This window comes from Lagenorhynchus albirostris, chromosome X (genome assembly GCF_949774975.1).
Source record: "Lagenorhynchus albirostris chromosome X, mLagAlb1.1, whole genome shotgun sequence".
Taxonomy (NCBI): domain Eukaryota; kingdom Metazoa; phylum Chordata; class Mammalia; order Artiodactyla; family Delphinidae; genus Lagenorhynchus; species Lagenorhynchus albirostris.
The window spans coordinates 66541102-66563560 of NC_083116.1; the positions used below are offsets into that span (position 1 = coordinate 66541102).

The window sequence follows — 22459 nt, forward strand, 5'->3', positions numbered from 1 at the left end:
GATGATGTTGAACATCTTTTTGTGTGTTTCTTTGTCATCAGTAGATCATCTTCGATGAAATCTTTTCATGTCTTGCCTATTTTGTTTGTTTTACTGTTGAGTTTTGATAGTTTTAAAAAATATATTCTAGCTACTAATCCTTTTTAGATGTGTGGTTTGTAAATATTTTCTCCCACTCTGTAGCTTGTCTTCACATCCTCATAACAGGGTCTTTCACAGAGCAAAAGTTTTTAATTTTGATGAGGTCCAGTTTACCTTTTTTTTTCTTTTTTATGAATCGTGCTTTTGGTGTCAGGTCTAAGAACTCTTTGCCTACCCCTTGATCCTGAACATTTTCTCCCATATTTTTTTCCTAATTTTTAAATAGTTTTCATTTTTACATTTAGGTATGTGATCCATTTTTAATTAATTTTTAAAATAAATTTATTTATTTTATTTTATGTATGTATTTTTGGCTGTGTTGGGTCTTCGTTGCTTTGTGCAGGCTTTATCTCTAGTTGTGGCGAGCAGGGGCTACTCTTTGTTGCGGTGAGCCGGCTTCTCATTGTGGTGGCTTTCTCTTGTTGTGGAGCACAGGCTTTAGGCACGAGGGCTTCAGTAGTTGTGGCAGGCAAGCTCAGTAGTTGTGGCTCGTGGGCTCTAGAGTGCAAGCTCAGTAGTTGTGGCACACGGGGTTAGTTGCTCCTCGGTATGTGGGATCTTCCCGGACCAGGGCTCGAACCCGTGTCCCCTGCATTGGTAGGCGGATTCTTAACCACTGCACCACCAGGGAAACCCCTTTAATTAATTTTTGTATAAGGTGTGAAGTTTAGTTTGAGGTTCGTATTTTTGACTATGGATGTCCAGTTGCTCCAGCACCATTTATTGAAAAGGCCGTCCTTTCTGTACTGAGTTGATTTTGCACCTTTGTGAAATATCAGTTAGCTATACTTGTGTAGGTCTGTTTCTGGCTCTTGTTTCTGTTCCATTGATCTATATGTGTCTATCCTTTTATGTAGCTATATAATAAACCTTAAAATCAGGTAGAGTGGCTTTTCTCACTTTCTTTGGAATCTTTAGCCAATGAAAGGTTTTTTGATTTTATCTTATTTATTAAGAAATAAGTAATTCACAAAAAAATGTAGTATTGCAATATACATTTAAATCTCATCATGAAATAATGTAATTTTAAGAATAATTATCATCATCAGGCACAAGTACTAAATTTAATTTTTAGTTCTTTCACATTTTTTATGTACCTCTGCTTATTAGTCTTGGTTTTAAGTAAGTTATCTAGCTAAAAGAAATTTTAAATGCCAAGTTGAGAGTATTAATGGCATGCTGTCTTTGTCTTTTTTTAGATGGTGTTATCTGAAAAGGTTAGTCAACTGATGGAATGGACCAATAAAAGGCCTGTAATAAGAATGAATGGAGACAAGTTCCGTCGCCTTGTTAAAGCCCCACCGAGAAACTACTCCGTTATTGTCATGTTCACTGCTCTCCAACTTCATAGACAATGTGTCGTGTGCAAGTATGAACTTTCAACTACACTTTAAAAATTAAATAACTCATAAGATTTTAACCATATCTCAACCCCAGAAGAATGAAATTAGTTCAGTGGGTACATAAACAATTAATGTATATACGTTACTTAGAGTGTCTGTAGTAACACATAATAGTACTACTCTTTTATAGTCTTTTCTTGATGGTCCATATTATTGGGGGAGGGACAAAGAGCAAGGATAAAGTTTCATGGTAACCATCCTAGAAATAACATAAAAAAATCTAACAATCATCTTATAAATTGGTATCAACTTATATAAATGCGTGTCAATAGCGTTGATGTAGTGTTTTATTATTTGTGTGTGCTTTCAACTTCATACTCTTGTTTTATCACAACAACCCCAGAAGGTACATAAAGCAAATATTCTCTCATTTTTGGAAGAAACAGGTTCCAATATGTTAACTGGTCTACCCAAAGCTATAGATATTTATTAATGCAATAATGGTGGCTACATCCAAAATTTGGAATTACAAGAGAACTTTTTTAGAAAACAAAGATGCATGATTTAGAGGTGTTTCTTTTTTCTAGATTATTTTGTAGTAATTTTAAACCTTAGAAATCGAGACTAATCTCACTTAAAATTTCATCAAACAATGGTTTGTTGATTTTATTTTACTATTTCTGAATGATCTTAGGAAAAAAGACATTTCTTTAAACAAAAGCACTATAGATAATTAAAAATAGTGGATACTAAAAAATAAAATCGCTTTTGCTTTTTGTTGTTTATTTACTTATATTTTTAGATCAGTATTGTGATCTGGGAATTCACTTTAAATGAAACGACAAAGTTACCCTGTGAAAAACTAATTTAGTAAAATCTTGGAGGCTTTCCAAATTCTGATAGCCTGAGCCCATGTGAAGGAATAGACAGCCTTCTTTCAGAATAGTGTGTTATGCTACCCCAAGCCTTTCTAACTCTTTTTAAAGGATTTTCTCCTCAGAGGTAGGAGATAGTCAAGGGATTTGGTACCAGAGTGCTTTTTTTTTTTTTTTTTTTAGGGATGGCTGTTATGCTGAGTATAAATTAAAAGTAAGTAGAAGAAGGAAAAACAATAGTAGGTATTAACTGTGAATAAACTTAAACTCTGGAATTACTCTATAATTCAGTCAGTTTACTCACTAGCAATCATGAGTATACAAAAATGTCAGGGAATGAACAAAGTCCTTCATAATTCTGTATTAAATGCAAATTAATGGAGTTCTTAATAACTAAAGTTTTTAATACTGTCTTACTTTTTACAAGACCAAATTGTAAATTAGCACATTTTCCTAAACTCATTCAAATAATTAAAACTAAGCAACAGCGATGTGTGTAATACTATATATTTGGTGCTATCAGGATGAAAAGTATAAGAAAGATATGCTATCCTTATCATCCGGCTAGGGAAATCAGCTCCACATATGAAAATTTAGCTGGCAATATAAGACAATTTATGATTAAGTACCAAATGAATTGTGTACATAATAAATGCTATAAAATTTCAGGAAGGACATATAAGAGGAGTGGTTAGGGTTGGCCTAATGGAGAAGATAGGACTTGTACTAGGGCTAGACAGATGGATCAGATTTACATAGCAGTAGGATATTCTGATTAGAAGCAATGATGTGTGCAAGGGTACAGAGATAGGCATAAAGTGCTGGAATTAAGAGATCCTGTTTGAGGTTGAGTTGTAGTAAGGCTATGTAAAAGCTAGATGCATTATTTGGAAATAGATGATAAAGAACTTTGAATAACCAGTGAAAGAGCTTGGAGACTGTTCTGAAGGTAATAGAAAAGCAACAATGGTTTCTGAGATGAGGAGGAGTATCAGGAAAGTAGTCATTTAGGAAGACTGATATATATTGCAATGTAAGAAGGATTGGAGGAGGAGAAAGTAGAGTTAGGGTTTTAATGTTCTAATTTCAGATATTAAGGATCTGACTTTAGATGATAACAGTGAAAATAAATGGGGAAGGATAGAGTTAAAAGATAATCAGAAATGAAAAATTGTCAGATCTTAGAAACTGAAAGCATATGGGAGATCAGGGAAAAGTAAAATATGGCCTGAGGTTTCAATTAATCTCAATTCCTTAGATTCTTCTTCTTTTTCACTGTAATAATTCATCAGACTGTATTATTACTAAGTAGCGTTTTGTACTTTAGATTTCTTAAATAGATTAATATTATAGTCTAATTTCTCTGGGAAGTACTTCAACCTTGCCTTTGAACTCTTAGAAGTAATTTAGGGTATTAAAAATTGGTATAGAAACAATCTAGTTAGACTTTCTTCCAGCGAATGTTGAAGGAACTTTGAGATAAGGAGTAGGCACAAAGTATGAAGCAGAGTCAAGTAATCACTACTTCATGGTGAAATCCCCAACACTTGGTATAAGGCTTCTCTTATGCCAAAACAGTGGCAGTGTTTTCCAAGGTTTGTCCTAACCCTGTCAGCAGAGCCTGACTTGCATTAGATTGCTTTAAAAAATGTTTTATATGTTATCTTCACAAATCCGATTGCATCCAGGCAAGCTGATGAAGAATTCCAGATCCTGGCAAACTCCTGGCGATATTCCAGTGCATTTACCAACAGGATATTTTTTGCTATGGTGGATTTTGATGAAGGCTCTGATGTATTTCAGATGGTAAGCTATTTGGTTTATTCTATTAAATAGAAATAGATAACATATGGCTAATATGGAATACCTTTATTTCAATGGCTGCAAGAAGTTAAATAAGATTTGTCTTACCTAAGATCTAGAGTAGTTAATGAGATAAAAGCTAAACTTAAGCTAAACATGAAATGTAGTGGTCAATACTAGCCTATTAGAATATGGAAATTGGGTAGAAATCAAGTAACTTTTATGTATTTTTTATTGTGGTAAAATATAATAAAAAATTACCACTTTATTTTTTTTTAAATAAATTATTTATTTATTTATTTCTGGCTGTGTTGGGTCTTCGTTGCAGTGCATGGGCTTCTCATTGCGGTGGCTTCTTTTGTTGCAGAGCATGGGCTCTAAGCACGTGGGCTCCAGTAGTTGTAGCTCACAGGCTCTAGAGTAGTTGTGGCACACGGGCTTAGTTGCTCCGTGGCATGTGGGATCTTCCCGGACCAGGGCTTGAACCCGTGTCCCCTGCATTGGCAGGTGGATTCTTAGCCACTGTGCCACCAGGGAAGTCCCCCCTCTTTCATTTCTGATATTAGTAATTTGTGTCTTCTCTCTTTTTTCTTAGTTAGCTTGGCCTAGAGGCTTATTGATTTTACTGATCTTTTCAAAGAACAAGCTTTTGGTTTCATTGATTTTTCTCTATTGCTTTTCTACCTTCAGTTTCATTACTTTCTTCTCTAATTTTTATTATTTCTCTTCATTTACCTTTGGATTTAATTTGCTCTTTTGTTGGTTTCCTAAGATGGAAACTTAAATTATTGAGTTTAGACCTTTCTTTTTTTGCCGTATATGCATTCAGTGTTGTAAATCTCCCTGTAACCATTGCTTTTGCTGTATTCCACAGATTTGGATAAGTTCTGTTTCCATTTTCATTTAATTCAAAATACTTTTTAAGTTTTCTTGAGATTTCTTCTTTGACCTATGTGTTAATTAGAATTGTGCTGTTTAGTTTCCATGTATTTTGGAATTTTCCAGTTATCTTTCTGTTATTGGTGTCCAGTTTAATTCCATTGTGGTCTGAGGGCAGACATTGTGTGATTTCTGTTCTTTAAATTTGTTATGGTGTGTTTTATGGCCCAGAATGTGGTCTTGCTTGGCAAATTCTGTTGTTTTGGATGAAGTCTATAGATGTCAGTTATATCCAGTTGTTTAGATGGTGTTATTGAGTTCAGCTATGTCCTTACTGATTTTTTGCCTGCTGGATCTGTCCATTGGGTCTTGAAGTCTCCAACTACGATAGTAGATTTATCTATTTCTTCTTGCAGTTCTATTAGTTTTTGCCTCACATAGTTTGACACTATGTTGTTAGGCACATACATGTTAAGGATTGTATCTCTTCTTGGAGAATTGACCCCTTTTTCATCACGTAATGCCCTTTTTTATCCCTAATATCTTTCCTTGTTTTGAAGTCTGCTCTATCTGAAATGAATATAACTACTCTTGCTTTCTTTTGATTAGTGTTAGCATCGTATATTTCTTCCAGTTACTTTTTTTTCCTTCTACAATGATTTTATTATAAATATGTTCTTTTGAAATAAACAAATATTGCATTCAAGACTATCAGCAAACTTGTTCTAAGGTAATAAAAGAGGGAAAATGGAACCAGGAACCACTTAGAAGTAGAGATAAATAGCAAAGACACCTGCATGCCATGCTGACTGCCTTTCCCCCAAGAAGTAACAGGAGGTTAACGGGGACATCACATTTCTCATTAGCGCATTAATGAAAATAAGCTTCGAGTATGGTAATTTGCACTAGTTCTGTAAACTGAACTGCTCCTCTCCTTGGTCCTAAGAACTAGAATGGGAAGACAGTCAGTCTTCGGATCCCAGCATCAACAACGAAGATCTTGACTTTGTAACTCTTTGCTCTCAGACAAAACTGTTCACTACTTGCCAGGAGCGATGTCAGAGTAGTCCTTCAGCACCCAGGCCAAGTGCTCATTGTGAGGCTTAAACCATCGCTTTTTCTGTGAAGCAGGCTTTTTCTTTCTCTGAATAGGGGCCACTTTCTTTGGTCCAGATTCCTGCATGGAAGAAATACCCTGTCACTTTAGATATTCTTCAGTTTTCTCCTCATCCATTGAATCCACGGTGACACTCCTTCACAGTTTCTGAAACTTCTCATCCACAGAAAACTGACAGCTCTTATCATTGAAGAAAAGAATTTTCTTCTTATCAGGAAGGTTTACAAATGGTATCTGGTTCCCTGAATCCTTAACTGCTTTCTGGGAATTGGGCAGTCCTTCCCCAATGTCTTCTAAAAGAATTCCTCCTAAGCCTTGCTGATCATGCTTATTTAAGAGCCTAAGTAGGACCTTCTTATCTTTCAAGTTGTACTTGGGCTTGAAGGCATACTTCCATCTATTACTTCAGTTTTGGGATTACTGACTATTGCCTCAGTCATTAGCCGTTGTTTCTGCTTGAGTCCAATATCTAAATGTTGTGTTTCATCCAAAATTTTAGTAAGAGGATGTGTATCTCGTTGCTAATGCCATGTTTTCATGTAATTCAAAATCTTAGCAAGAACGCCAAACTTATATCCAGAGTGTTCTGATAGAACTTTCGAGTTAAATGATCCATTGCTATGATCAGAATTTTGTTTAGAGCTTGATGATCCTCCATGTTCTAGCTTTGCTTTCTTCTTCTTTGATGATGATCATAATGACTCAGAAGATACAGCATGGTATGTTTCCTCCATCTATTTACTTTTAATCTATATATGTGTCTATTTTAATGTGGGTTTCTTGAAGACAACATATACTTGGGTCTTGTTTCTTGAACCACTCTAACAATTTCTATCTTTTAATTGGTGCATTTAGACCATTGATATTCAAGTTGATTATTGATATAGTTGGATTACCATCTGCCATATTCATGAGTGTTTTCTGTTTTTTGCCCTTTGTTCCTATTTTTGTCTTCCAATCTTTTTCTGCCTTTTGTGGCTTTAATTGATCATTTTATATGATTCCATTTTTCTCTCCTTTTTTAGTATATTAGTTATACTTTTTTTTTTGCTTTTCTTAGTTGTTGCCCTAGAGTTGGCAGAATACATTTACAGCTAATTAAAGCCCACTTTCAAATAACACTATACCACTTCATGGGTATCAAGAATACCTTATAATAACAAAATAATCCTAATCCCCCCTTCCATCCCTTGTATCATTTCTGTCATTCATTTCACTTATATATAGGCACATATACACACACACAATTGAATATATTGCTGGTGTTATTTTGAACAAACTGTTATGTGTTAGATTAATTAAGAATAAGAAAAACAAAAGTTTTTATTTTACCTTCACTTATTCCCTCTTCAGTCCCTCCCTTAATATATGTAGATCCAAGTTTCCAACCTACCTTATTTTCCTTTTCTCTAAAGAACTTCTTTTAACATTTCCTGCCTGGAATTCCCTCAATTTTTCTTTGTCTGAAAAAGTCTTTATTTCTCCTTCACTTTTGAAGAATAATTTCACAGGGTACAGGATTCTCTAAGTTGGTGTTGTTTTTTCCTCTCAACACTTTAAATATTTCACTCCGCTCTCTTCTTGTTTGCATGGTTTCTGAAGAAGCATTGGATGTAATTCTTATATCTCTTCCTCTATAGGTAAGAGGAAGAGAGATTCCTCTGACTTCTTTCAGAGGTTTTTTTTTTTTTTTTTAGATGTTGGGGGTAGGAGTTAATTAGCTTATTTATTTATTTTTGTTGTGTTGGGTCTTCGTTTCTGTGCGAGGGCTTTCTCTAGTTGTGGCAAGCGGGGGCCACTCTTCATCGCGGTGCGCGGGCCTCTCACTATCGCGGCCTCTCTTGTTGCGGAGCACAGGCTCCAGACGCGCAGGCTCAGTAGTTGTGGCTCACAGGCCTAGTTGCTCCGCGGCATGTGGGATCCTCCCAGACCAGGGCTCGAACCCGTGTCCCCTGCATTAGTAGGCAGATTCTCAACCACTGCGCCACCAGGGAAGCCCCAGAGCTTTTTTTTTATCTTTGGTTTATTTGAGTTAAATTATATGCCTGGGCATAGTTTTATTGGCATTCATCCTGCTTCATGTTCTTAGAGCTTCCTGGATCTGTGATTTGGAGTCTGACGTTATTTTGGGTTATTCTCAGTCATTAAATATTTCTTCTATTCCTTTCTCTTTCTTCTGGTATTCCCATTATGTGTATGTTACACCTTTTGTAATTGGCCCACAGTCCTTGGATATTCTGTTCTGTTTTAGTTTCCTTTTTTTTTTGTCTTTGTTCTCTTTGCTTTTCAGTTTTTGAGGATTCTATTGATAGATCTTCTAGCTCAGAGATTCCTCAGACATGTCCAGTGTACTAAGTCCATTAAAGGCATTCTTCATTTCTGTTACAGTGGTTTTCATCACCAACATTTCTTTTTGGTTCTTTTTAGGATTTCCATCTCTTTGCTTACATTAACCATCTGTTTTTGCATGTTGTCTACTTTATCCATTAGAGATATTAGTATATTAGTCAGTTTTGTTTAAAATTCCTGGTATGATAATTCCAACATCCCTTCCAAGTCTGGTTCTGATACTTGCTCTGTTTCTTCAAATTGTGTTTTTTTGACTTTTGATATCCCTTGTAATTTTTTTCTTCATAGCCAGACATGATGTACTAGATGAAAGGAACTGCTGTAAAGTGGCCTTTAGTAATGTGGTGTGAGGGGAGAGGGATGTTTTATAGTCCTATAATTAGATCTCAGTCTTTTAGTGAGCATATGCCTCTGGACTGTGAGCTTCACAAGAGTTTCTCAGTTTTTTTCCTCCCCTCTTAGAGGACAGGATGGCTGGAGTGAACTAGAGTTCGGTATTTCCCTTCTTCCAGGTCAGTTAGGCTCTGATAATACCCCAGCAGGTTAGGCTGTGGTTAACTAGTTTCCTCTGAGGACAGACCTTGTTAAGAAGAGCAGAGTTCTTTGGGGTATTTCAAAATGTTTTATTTTCCCCTCACCCTGACAGTAGCATGAGGTGATTTTTCTCCAGTATTTACTGTGGGAACCTAGTCAAGCTCCTGGAGGTAAATCTCACAATATTTTTACCCCCCTCCCCAAAACTGTGTGCTTTTGGAGTTTTTAACTCTCAGAGTTGTCCACACTGAGCCTCCAGTAATTTGTCAGTTACAGATCAGGTTTTCCTACTCTGGCAATGTTCCTGAGGCGGTTTCCACTTGTTGGTCTCTGCTCAGATAAGCCGTGACTCCCTGTATTTGCCTGTCTGTCTCTCCAATCTTGGGGGCGGTCGTTTGCCCTGTGTCTTCCTCTCTCTTAGGGAATCCCAGAAGAGTTGTCTGCTTTTCAGTTTGTTCAGGTTTTTACTTGTTAATATGATAGAGTAGCGACTTCCAAGCTCCTTACATGCAGAACTGGAAATCATAACTTTCAACTGTATTTTTAACTTCAGCATCTGTACTAGTTTTTTTTTTTTTAATTTATTTTTGGCTGTGTTGGGTTTTTGTTGCTACACGTGGGCTTTCTCTGGTTGTGGCGAGCGGGGGCTACTCTTCGTTGCGGTACGTGGGCTTCTCATTGCGGTGGCTTTTCTTGTTGCGGAGCACAGGCTCTAGGCGCGCGGGCTTCAGTAGTTGTGGCTCGTGGGCTCCGTAGTTGTGGCTCGTGGGCTCTAGAGTGCAGGCTCAGTAGTTGTGGTGCACGGGCTTAGTTGCTCCGCGGCATGTGGGATCTTCCCAGACCAGAGCTCGAACCCATGTCCCCTGCCTTGGCAGGCAGATTCTTAACCACTGCGCCACCAGGGAAGCCCTGTAGTAGTTCTTTCCCCTTTGCCTATAACGGGACATAGATGCAATCAGTAGATTCAAGGACATAGATTGAGTTTTGTCTGTTTATAAATCTGTCTAACTCATATATTTGGACATATTTTACTCAACAATTGTATAAAACAGGAAAGGAAAGATTTGCGTATAACTTCTTGTTGTACACCTTTATATGAATGACTTCCCAATCCAAAAATTCATTATGTCCCAAATAAAACTCCTGTCTCTCCCACTTCCACTCAAACCCAGTCCTCTTGGGTTCTGTATCATTGGTGACACTTCTTTGTCATTCCTCTTTTTCTACAACATCCATCATCCTTTACTTCCAAGGCCTTCATCTTCTTTCATTTGAACTTACCATCCATATAATACTCTCTCGATATTGCCTGCCGTAACAGTTCCTAGAGGTTTTTTTCTAGAGGGTATTAATAAGAAAACTTGGGGGAAAATAAAATTTGGGAAACCTTAATTTAAACAAAATTAAATTTTATTTTTTACTTCAGGGTATCAAGAACTATGAAGGGTCTTGAGGTTTTATTCTACTTGCAAGCTAACAAGTGACCCTGCCACAGTTTCATAGATGCTCACAGATGACATGACACTCCTGGGTTGGAGTTAAAGGACTTTATTACTCACAACAACAAAATCCAAAGTATCAACACTTCATTGCGCTGGTTCCCTAAGCCCCACTTCCCATAGGACAATGCAAGGAAAACGAGTGGGTTGCATTATGGAAGAGGAACTCTAAGCTTTGGGAACCCAAATCTTCTATAAAGGCCAGTAAGCATGCATGCCCATTGCTTTGGAGGGAGACTCTGTTACTATCTTCTAAGGCTGTACAAACATCCTTGAGAAGATCATCCAGAACAAAGGCAGTCAGTGCCTCTGCTCACAAGACATGCATAAACATGAGAAACTGTTTTCCAACACAGGACTTCTCATAGACTTCAACATGCTGAAATGTGTTATTCCTTCCATTCTAATAGTGAGCTGTAATATGCAGAATTTCCCCAAGTATTGGACCACTTAATGGAGCATTTTAGTTGTATTCTATGGAACACACTTTTGGAAATAGTGGCATATAGACTAAAGCCAAAATTCCTTAGTCCTCCTCACTTCATGCCCTCTTTACTCCAAACACATAACCACCTTTCCCATATTAATATTATGTCATTGTTTTATTTCAACATTGTTGATCATTTCCTTCAACATAAAGTATCTTTTCTCTCTTGCTCCCTTTCTCTCCACTTTTAAAGTTCTGTTTACCCTTTAAGCCTCATTTCAGATATTCCCCTGAAGCCTTTTCAAATCCTCAAATGTGAATCAACCCTTTTTTTATATTGTCACACTACTTTCCTTATATTTCTATTATATATATATATCTCCAGATTCTATCTTATAGTAGAATTAACCCTAGAGTTGTTTGACAGTCCCTCTTAGAATATACTTACTTATGGGCAGAGCCAACATCCTGTAGCTATTAGTGCTAAGCACATAATAGATGTTCAGTAAATGTCAAACGGATGGATTAATGTTCCATATTACAGTATGTCATCGTGCTGGTCATATTCTAGTCTCACACAGCTCCATAAATCAAAATCAGTATATTCATAAAACATGCTATAGCCTAAAAGGTTAGTGCATTTAGGCCTTTTTAGACCAAAGGAAACAATTTCTAAAGTTTAAGAACTGCTTTCTCATTCTCTACTATTAAAGCAAGGGCTGTTTTGGAAATTAAAAATTGTAATTCCATTTATTTGAACAAGATACACATAAAGAATTTCTATTAGTGATTTGTAAAAATACAAAACCAATTTTCTTCTACATCAAATACCTTTTAATATCAATGTTCATTTTAGAGCTATATTTAGAATTAGTGGTATAAGGATGGCAGTGTGTCCATCTGTGGAAGAAATTCAAACCTTTCTCCAAAGAACAATGTCATATGCCACAGTATACAAAAGCTAAGCATGGATGAAAAGTGGTACCTACCAAAAACAGTACATCTTATTTTGGTTCTTTAACATCTAAGGATTTTCAAAGCCTACAAGACTTTAAAAAATTTTTAAATTGAGAAAATAGGCATAACATGAAATGTACTATCTTAACCATTCTTAAATGTGGTTCAGTAATGTTCACTACATTCAGGTTGTTGTACAACCAACCTCCAGAACTCTTTTCACCTCGTAAAACTGAAACTCTTTACACATTAAATAATTCCTTATTCCCTCTTCCTCCAGCCCCTGGCAACTATCATTCTACTTTGTCTCTATGAATTTGACTACTGTTGGTACCTCATATAAGTGGAATCATACAGTATTTGTCTTTTTGTGACTGGCTTATTTCACTTAGGATAATGTCCTCAAAGTTTATCCATGTTGTAGCATGCATCAAAATTTCCTTGCTTCTTAAGGCTGAATAATGTTGCACTGAAGGTATATACCACGTTTTATTTATCCATTCATCTGTTGATGGACACTTGGGTTGCTTCCACCTTTTGGCTATTGTGAATAATACTGCTATCAGCATAGGTATACAAATATCTCTTCAAGACCCTGCTTTCAGTTGTTTTAGATTTATACCCAGAAGTAGAATTCCTAGGTCATATGGTAGTTCCATTTATTATTTTTTTAGTAGCTTCCATATTGTTTTCCATAGTTTCTGTACCATTTTGCATTATTTTTGATTTTTTGATAGTAGTTGTCCTAATGAGTGTGAGATGGTGTCGCATTGTGGTTTTGACTTGTAATTCTTTAATGATTAGTGATGTAGAACATCTTTTCATGTGCTTGTTGGCAATTTGTATATCTTTTTTGAGAAATGTCTATCCATATCCTTTGCCCAGTTTTTAATCAGTTTGTTTGGTTTTTAGTTGTAGGATTTCTTTATGTATTCTGGATATTAGCCCCTTATCAGACATATGATTTGTAGATATTTCTCCCATTCCATTGATTGCTTTTTCACTCTGTTGATTGTATCTGTAGCCTACAAGATATTTTTACAAAGCTGATTTGGTATAAAGATGTTATACTAGTAATCATGGAAATACAAATTACAATAATGGTGATACACAATATTCATCCATTAGATCAGCTTTTGGCAAGAATGTGGGGAAACAGATACCTTCCTATGTCTCTGGGTAGGAGTGTAAATTGGTACAGCCACTTCTGAAGGCGAGTTGGCTCTATCCATTTTAATTTAAGATGTTTCTGCCCCATGAACTAATTATTCCATTTCTAGAGAAACACTCTCAGATGTATACAGGGAGATATGTACATGGCTGTTCATTACAACATCATTTTTAATTGGAAAAAAAGAACTAAAATACCAACAATAGCATAATTACTTAATAAACTGTGAGAGTGAGGTCAATATATATATACATACTGTCATGGATAGATCTCTCAAACATGGTTGAATAATAAAAAGCAAATTGAAGAATATTACAGTTAATGTGATACCATTTGTGTTAAAATAAAGCACACACAAAGCAATATTTTATGTTTTCTGTTGGTACATACACATGTATATGAATAAATTCAGAAAGGTCTAGAAATGGTAATAGTGGCTGCCAGAATGGACTGGAGTTGGTCCTCATAACCCTGTAATTTTTTATTTTTAATTTCCTAAGGGAAATGGATTTCATATATTACCTAGTTCTTTTAGATGCATATATATATTTTAAATCCAAAGGAGGTACAATAGTCCCCTCTATCTACAGGGGATACATTCTAAGACCCTGAAACTGCAGACAATACCAAACCCTATATGTAACTGTATTTTTTCTTATACATGCATACATACCTATGATAAAGTTTAATTTATAAATTAGTACAGTAAGAGATTAGCAACAATAATAATAAAATGGAAGAATTAAAACAATATACTGTAATAAATTTATGTGAATGTGGTCTCTCTCAAAATATTTTGTTGTACAAATTTATCTTTTCCATCTTACCTTTTCTATCTTAATTAAGCACTTATCATTTACTGTGGCTGTAATTTTTGCAATTGAGGTGGAACAGCAAAGTCAGCATGAATTTATCTTCCTTCTTCACAATTTCATGAAGATTCACTCTTACCATAGGTCTTAGCAACCTCAGCATATGGTTTTTTTTCTTTCCTTATTAAGTTGAGAACTTTCACCTTTTCACTTAAAGGAAGCACTTTACAGCTTCTCTTTGGGATATCTGAATTGCCAGCATCACTACTCTTGTGTTTGGGGCCATTATTAAGTAAAATAAGGGTTACTTGAACATAAACATTGTGGTACCAGGACAGTTGATCTGATAACCAACACTAAGTGACTAATGGGTGGGATATGCTGGACAAAGGGATGATTCACATCCTGGGTGGTATGGCGAGAGATTTCATCACACTGCTCAGAATGGCTGCAATTTAAAATTTTTGAATTGTTTATTTCTGGAATTTTCCGTTTAGTATTTTCAGACTGAAGTTGCCCATGGGTAACTGAAACTCTGGAAAGTGAAACTGCAGACAAGTGGGAACTGCTGTATAGCTAAACAAATACTGAAGAGTTTGGCCTAAAGTTTGGGCAGCAGTTTGGTGGCGTGAACACTATCCAGGGTGTGGTTCTTAAGTTTTGCAGACTCAAATTGAATTTTTAACAGTGTAGCCAGAATTTATCTAGCTCTGCAGACTTTGTATATACTCACCAAACCATAAAAATCCATGGACATTGGTAACCAAAGACCTAATCTTTTAATTCACCAATTCACCATATTTTACTGCCAAGGAGACCAAAATAATCATGTCCACTATCGGTATACCCTCTCCCCTTATGAGAATATCTAAAAATATTACTGTTAGAGGGGTTACTGTAATAAGTATAGAATCAAAGCAAGGGAGTGGGTTATTTTATTGGTTGATGTCTTAAGTTATAATTGTTTTATACAAGCCAATCTCCATTAAAGGATTACCTGCTGAGGGGACCTGAATGCTTGCATCCGTTGGTCAACATCTTTTCCCTGGACTTAGACTTTATTTTCCACAAGTATAGTTATATCACGTCAGGAAAGATATAATGCGGATGAGTAGGTCATAGATTCTTTACCTTAGCAATTCCAGTGTTATCTTCTTAAGAGTACCATGGTCTCATGACAGAGAACAGAGAAACGTGATGCTTATCACTAAACATTTATGAACCTTTTAGAATTGACTATTTCTCATATTGGTTATCATTTCGTATTGGTTTTCACTACAATAGAGCACTCTTTTATCCTGATCTTTCCTCCAAATTGAGAATGTGCTCTAGGGACTTCCCTGGCAGTCCAGTGGTTAAGACACTGCACTTCCACTGCAGGGGGTGCAGGTTCCATCCCTGGTCAGGGAACTAAGGTCCCACGTGTGCCACATGTCACGGCCAAAAAAAAAAATAGAGAGTGTGCTCTATTTGGAGCTTACCTAAGCTACATGAGACAATTTTAGTTCTCATAAATGTATTATGTTTTGCATAATCTCTGAACAGATTAAAGTGATTGCAGTATGGGAAATTTTCCATTCTAAAGGAGTTAAATGTTGGTTTCTTAGCTAGGAATTTATATTTGGTAAGTAAAGTGTGCTAGTTAAGGTCACAAGCAGCCTTCGGTTTGAATCCTGTCTCCATCACTTACCACTTTCCTTAGGCAAATCACTTAACCTACCTAAACCTGGGCTTCCTCATCTTTGTAAAATGCCTAAATTTCAAGATAATATTTGCTGTTAAGATTATTTTCTTGGTAATTTATATTTTAATGCAATACTTTTTATTCAGCTAAACATGAATTCAGCCCCAACTTTCATCAACTTTCCTGCAAAAGGGAAACCCAAACGGGGTGATACATATGAGTTGCAGGTGCGTGGATTTTCAGCTGAGCAGATTGCCCGGTGGATTGCTGACAGAACTGATGTCAATGTAAGTTTCCTTGCTTTGTACAGTAGAAAATTACTTTGTCATTATCCACTTTGAATCTTTATGGGAGGTCCTAATTGGTCTTGTCCCCATATCACTGAGGTAGTGATAGTTTGTCAGTCCCTTCATAAGTAGCATTTAAGAGAATCATCCTGATGAAAGACTGACATTACAAAACATCCTCTATTACGTAGTCAATTCAGCATGGAAACCACTCTTTTGTCCTTGTTAAGCCCATGGACTATCTAGTTGTACTTGGCAAATTCTTCTTAATCTAAAAGATGTTATGTTGTGGAAAAAAATGGCTTTCAAAAAGCAAAAATAGGGCTTCCCTGGTGGCGCAGGGGTTGGGAGTCTGCCTGCTGATGCAGGGGACGCGGGTTCGTGCCCCAGTCCGGGAGGATCCCACGTGCCGCGGAGCGGCTGGGCCCGTGGGCCATGGCCACTGGGCCTGCGCGTCCGGAGCCTGTGCTCCGCGGCGGGAGAGGCCGCAAAGGTGAGAGGCCTGCGTGACACGAAAAAAAAAAAGCAAAAATAAATAAATAGATAAATAAAAGATGTTATGTTGTGGTTAAAGAGAATATTGTATCCATCCCATTTTCGGGTACATTGTAGACTTTTTCATTAGGATGAAAAGAAAAAGTGTAATTTTTCTTGAAAATGACCACACTAATTTTGATTGCTTTCATTTCAGAGTATTTTGAACTGTATAATTAATGGATAAAATTCATACTTTAAAGTGTTTTTCTCTCCTTTCCATTAGATTAGAGTAATTAGACCCCCAAATTATGCTGGCCCCCTTATGTTGGGATTGCTTTTGGCTGTTATTGGTGGACTTGTATATCTTCGAAGAAGCAATATGGAATTTCTCTTTAATAAAACTGGATGGGCTTTTGCGGCTCTGGTAAGTGAATTTTAGAAGAAAAATTGCTTGAATAAAACTAATATTACATTGTTAGGTGGCATTTTGTTTATTTCTTACCTGTGGGAAAAGATTTGATATATTTTTATTTTATACCTTAAAATCAGTTTGTTTCCTCCATTATCTCATTAGGATGGACAGAGCTTGAAGGAACTCATTGTACCCAGTTTTTATTCAACCTGAAAGACTGTCACCCCTACAAAAATCTCCAGTTCTTTTGAAAATATTCTTCTAAAACGGTTTTCAATATTCAATTTTAAACTTGTGTCAGTTTATTTATAATGTTAAAACAGTGTTTTCCTTTCAAAGTAAATATTATTGATTCTTGTGATCCTTGTGATGAAATATAAGCCTTTTATCTTTTATCGTTTATCTGAAAAAATTTATTTCATATATTACTTGAGAGGGTGCACTTTTCATACACCTATGAGTCTAATCAAGGTGGGAACAGCTACACCATGTTATATGAGTATTTCATTACTTTTTGTTTCCTAGTGTTTTGTGCTTGCTATGACATCTGGTCAAATGTGGAACCATATAAGAGGACCACCATATGCTCATAAGAATCCCCACACAGGACATGTGGTAAGGGAAAGTCCAGGATTTCTTTTCATCTTATACCAAAGTTAATCTTAATTATTATTATCCTGTGAGATCAGTGCCAGAGTATGAAGGAACTAGATTTAGTTTTGACTTTTCAATCTCTTTGTATTAATGAACTTCAATTGCTAAAAAGCTGTGCAGTACTCTTAAAAGTGGGAAGTTCCTTATCCCATTTGGTAGTTCTTTTGAGTAAGGTGGCTAAGAATGAAAGTTAGCCTTCAACTAAATAGAATAATAGATGATCAAGTACTTGAGCATCTATCCTTTCTAGGCACTGTACTAGGTATTACTAGGTATAGTGATAAGAAAAACATAGTCCCTGTTTTCATGGAGTTTATTTTACTGTACCTCATGGTCTTCTACACTGAAAAACTAGTTTTCTCATATATTCTGTTGTTGAAAACACAGTATAAGTACAGTGAATAAATACAAATAAATATAAGTACAAATAATAATAAATAACAGAAATAGCTTTCATTTTAATCAAACTTTTTACTGATGAATGCTACAGATCCAATGCTTACATACATCAGGTAAATTATTAATTTCATAGTGTTTGAAAGTAGTCAATTTTAGGATTAAATCACCAAAATTTACTGTATATTTAAAGATTAAATTTTGTCCTTTTTTCCCCCAGAATTATATCCATGGAAGCAGCCAAGCCCAGTTTGTAGCTGAAACACACATTGTTCTTCTGTTTAGTATCCTCTTTACAATAAGTTCTTGGTGCCACATTTTAATTTGTCTGTTTTCTTACATTCTACAGCATTTGGTTGAGGCTGCTCTCTTATTAGTGCAAGTCATAATATCTTTGGAATCATATTACTGTGTCATCTGTCTTAGCCTGATCAGCTAAAGACCACCAGGGACAAACCTGCAAGTCTGATAAAGCCAAGCTTATTGGATCATTGCTACAAAGGAGACTACAAATCAGAGGGACCATGCGATATCTTACCTAAGGAAAGATAGAGTTGTTATAGGATTTAAGGAAAGGTGGAGCTTAGATGAAATGTAAATGAAGCAATGTTTTGATGAGCTCAAAGCAAAGCCAGGCTAAGTGTAAAGGGATCAGAATCAGGTCTGGACTGTGAAGTGAACCCAGGGTTCTGTTTCCTGGAAACTACACCGTTCAGATAAATTTGGGAATTTGTCTTCAGAAACTCCTTTTTTTTTAAATTAAATTTATTTATTTATTTTTGTCTGCATTGAGTCTTCATTGCTGCATGTGGGCTTTCTCTAGTTGTGGCAAGCGGGGCTACTCTTTGTTGCAGTGGGTGGGCTTCTTGTTGCGGTGGCTTCTCTTGTTGCAGAGCACAGGCTCTAGGCGTGTGGGCTTCAGTAGTTGTGGTACATGGGCTCAGTAGTTGTGGCTCGTGGGCTTAGTTGCTCCGCAGCATGTGGGATCTTCCCAGACCAGGACTCGAACCCGTGTCCCCTGCATTGGCAGGTGGATTCTTAACCACTGCACCACCAGGGAAACCCAGAAACGCCTTTTTTAAAGCTCTGTACTTTGGTTGTAAATTGAGGCTACTTAGAAATTGTACTTGTAAATTGAGTAACTTAGATCCTCCAGTCCAGAATGGAATGTTTCCTTCTTACTGATATAATTTGAATCAGTCTACGATTTTAGAGAACAAGGTTCCTCATTGAGTAAGAAAACTGTAGTTACTCAAAGACAGGGTTTATTTTGACATTTTACAGCTGCAGCATGCCCTACGGAGAAATATTATTTCCTGTAAACTGTGCAGCTACTTTATATGTGTGTTGGCCCATCCTCTTGAATGGCAGGGCAGATTTTTACTTTCTCACATCTGAAAATTGATGTCTCTGTAAGCTGAAGAATGGGTAACAGTGATATCAGATAGGTAGCAGTCTACATTTCTTAGTATTACTGATCATAGTTTACCCACCTGAATGCATAAACAGTGACTCTGCGGAGCAAATCAACAAGGGGAATAAATGTAATGTTCCTAGAGTTGCGCTTCTCAGCCAAGGGGTCCTAACATTGACATATAGGAATCAATTGTAGCCCAGGCTGTTAGAGAATCTGCCCAGTGACTTGGTGGTAGTGTCATTTGCCCTGCCTTGTCATCCCATCATCTAGATGACTAAGAGGAGTTCCATTTTTTATAGTTATAGACATACTTCACACACAGTTTGGTTTTTTAATGTATTATAAGCATTTAATAAATTGTATATGGCCTTCAAAGTTACAAAAGTGCATGAGAATTACAGAGCAATAAGAAAATATTGGCAAGGAAAAGGAAAAATAGTCATCATTATCAATGTCTTTATAATGGATATATCATAATTCAATTATTCTCCTATTGGTGAATATTGGAAAGAATGTTTTCTTGGGTATAAAAATAATTGACAGCATTCCCTGGTGGTCCAGTGGTTAGGATTCCAGGCTTTCACTGCTGGGGGCCCAGGTTCGATCCCTGGTCAGGGAAATAAGATCCTGCAAGACACGCGGCACAGCCAAAAATAATAATAATAATTGGCATATCTCTGAATTTCCAGAAGTATGAAACAGAGTGTGTAAATCTGTCTATTGCTCTTCGTGTTTTGTCCAAATTGTTTTCCAAAAGGCTTTTGCTTAAATTTAAGGGTAGGAGGGACTTCCCTTGGCGGTCCAGTGGTTAAGATTCTGTGCTTCCAGTGCAGGGGGTGTGGGTTCAATCCCTGGTCAGGGAACTAAGATCCCACATAGCACGCAGTGTGGCCAAAAAAAAAAGGCGGTGGGGTAGGGAGGTTTGCTGCCAGAAATATATATGTGCCCTGCTTTCCCTGGCAAGTCCTAACCATCGTTATGTATTATTTTTTTAAACTGCTAATTCAGTAGGCAAAGAAATTGTTTAAATGTAGCTTGGACAATAATAATCAAGGTAACAAACATTTTTCCGCAATTCTATACTTATGCTTCCTTTTATACAAATATCTTTGCCTTCATCGTATATAATGTACTTTCTTCTACTGGCTCTTTTATTTTTTTATTGAAGTGTAGTTGATTTACAATATTTGTGTTAGTTTCAGGTGTACAACATACTGATTCAGTTTTTTTCAGATTATATTCCATTATAGGTTATTACAAGATATTGAATATAATTCCCTGTGCTATACAGTAAATCCTTGTTGCTTATCTATTTTATGTATAGTAGTTTGTGTTTGTTAATCCCATAACCCTAATTTGTCCCTCCCTCCCTCTCCCCTTTCATAATCATAAGTTTGTTTTCTATGTCTATGAGTCTGTTTCTGTTTTGTACATAGATTCATATATATTGGGTTGGCCAAAAAGTGCCTTCGGTTTTTAAGTAAAAATAAAAGACATTTTTCATTTTCACCAAGAACTTTATTGAACAAAATCTTCACCCTTTTGTTCCACTACTTTCTGCCATTTTTCAGGCAACTTCATAATTCCATCCTCCCAAAACTTTTTATCTTTTTGAGCAAAGAACTGTTCCAGGTGCCTTTTACAGTCTTCCAGGGAATTGAAATTTTTTCCATTAAGAGAATTTTGTAAAGACTGAAATAAATGGAAATCCGAAGGTGCAATGTCTGGTGAATAAGGAGGATGAATCAGAACTTCCCAGCCAAGTTGTAACACTTTTTGCCTGGTCATCAAAGAAACATGCGGTCTAGCGTTATCCTGATGGAAGATTATGCGTTTTCTGTTGACTAATTCTGGACGCTTTTCATCGAGTTCCGCTTTCAGTTGGTCTAATTGGGAGCAGTACTTGTTGGAATTAATCGTTTGGTTTTCCGGAAGGAGCTCATAATAGAGGACTCCCTTCCAATCCCACCATATACACAACATCACCTTCTTTGGATGAAGACTGGTCTTTGGTGTGGTTGGTGGTGGATCATTTTGCTTGACCCAAGATCTCTTCTGTTCCACATTGTTGTACAGTGTCCACTTTTCATTGCCTGTCACAATTTTTCTTAAAGACGGAACGTTTTCGTTACTTTTCAGTAGAGGATCACATGTGGAAATACGGTCAAGAACGTTTTTTTTTGCTTAACTTATGTGGAACCCAAACATCAAAGCGATTCATATAACTAAGCTGGTGCAAATGATTTTCAGCACTTGTTTTGGATATTTTGAGTATGTCGGCTATCTCCCACGTGGTATAACGTTGATTGTTCTCAATTAATGTCTCAATTTGATTGTTATCAACTTAAACTGGTCTACCCGACCATGGCACATCGTCCAGCGATAAATCTCCAGCACGAAACTTTGCAAATCACTTTTTTTGTTTTTATAAATTTATTTATTTTATTTTTGGCTACATTGGGTGTTCGTTGCTGCACACGGGCTTTCTCTAGTGGCAGCGAGTGGGGGCTACTCTTCATTGCGCTTCACGTGCTTCTCATTGAGATGGCTTCTCTTGTTGCAGAGCACGGGCTCTAGGGAGCACGGGCTCAGTAAATTGTGGCTTGTGGGCTCTAGAGCACAGGCTCAGTAGTTGTGGTACACAGGCTTAGTTGCTCCATGGCATGTGGGATCTTCCCAGACCAGGGCTTGAACCCGTGTCCCCTGCATGGGCAGGCGGATTCTTAACCACTGCACCACCAGGGAAGCCCCGCAAACAACTTTTGACATGTTCGATCAGTCACAGCACCTTCTCCATACACTGCACAAACCGTTTTTTGCATTTCAGTTGCGTTTTTACCTTTCTTGAAATAATAAAGCATAATATGCTGAAAATGTTGCTATTTCCCCCATCTTCAGTATTAAAATGGCTACACAAAAATTCACCAATTTTGATTAGTTTTTTTTAAATGCATGCTGATATGACAGCTGTCACATACAGTCTAACAAAATTGTTTCAAATGAATAAAGACAACTAAGTGCTACTAGAGCCATCTTACGGAAAAAACCGAACGAACCTTTCAGCCTACCATATATATATATATATATATTCATTTATATGCATATACTCCCCTCCCCCACATTCTGTGATTTTGTTGTCCTGTTTTACATCTTCATGCATGCTTAACCTTTTACTGTTTATTGTAGTTACAGTCACTTTTAAAATTTTTTAAATTGTTTTTTAAA

General features: G+C 36.6%; 1 protein-coding gene and 1 pseudogene across 2 annotated transcripts in view; one reads left to right on the plus strand and one right to left on the minus strand.

Annotated features, from left to right (window-relative positions):
- Nucleotides 1-22459, plus strand: part of MAGT1 (magnesium transporter 1) — a 47743-nt gene that overhangs the window by 14983 nt on the left and 10301 nt on the right. The window contains exons 2-7 of one of the 2 annotated variants that reach the window (XM_060138172.1): nucleotides 1341-1510; nucleotides 4048-4165; nucleotides 15738-15878; nucleotides 16639-16779; nucleotides 17293-17382; nucleotides 18038-18101. In XM_060138172.1, the coding sequence (XP_059994155.1) occupies nucleotides 1341-1510; nucleotides 4048-4165; nucleotides 15738-15878; nucleotides 16639-16779; nucleotides 17293-17382; nucleotides 18038-18101 (724 nt within the window). The remainder of the gene's footprint in view (nucleotides 1-1340; nucleotides 1511-4047; nucleotides 4166-15737; nucleotides 15879-16638; nucleotides 16780-17292; nucleotides 17383-18037; nucleotides 18102-22459) is intronic. The other variant, XM_060138173.1, reaches the window with a different exon arrangement.
- On the minus strand, nucleotides 5949-6892 carry LOC132513969 (general transcription factor IIE subunit 2-like; annotated as a pseudogene).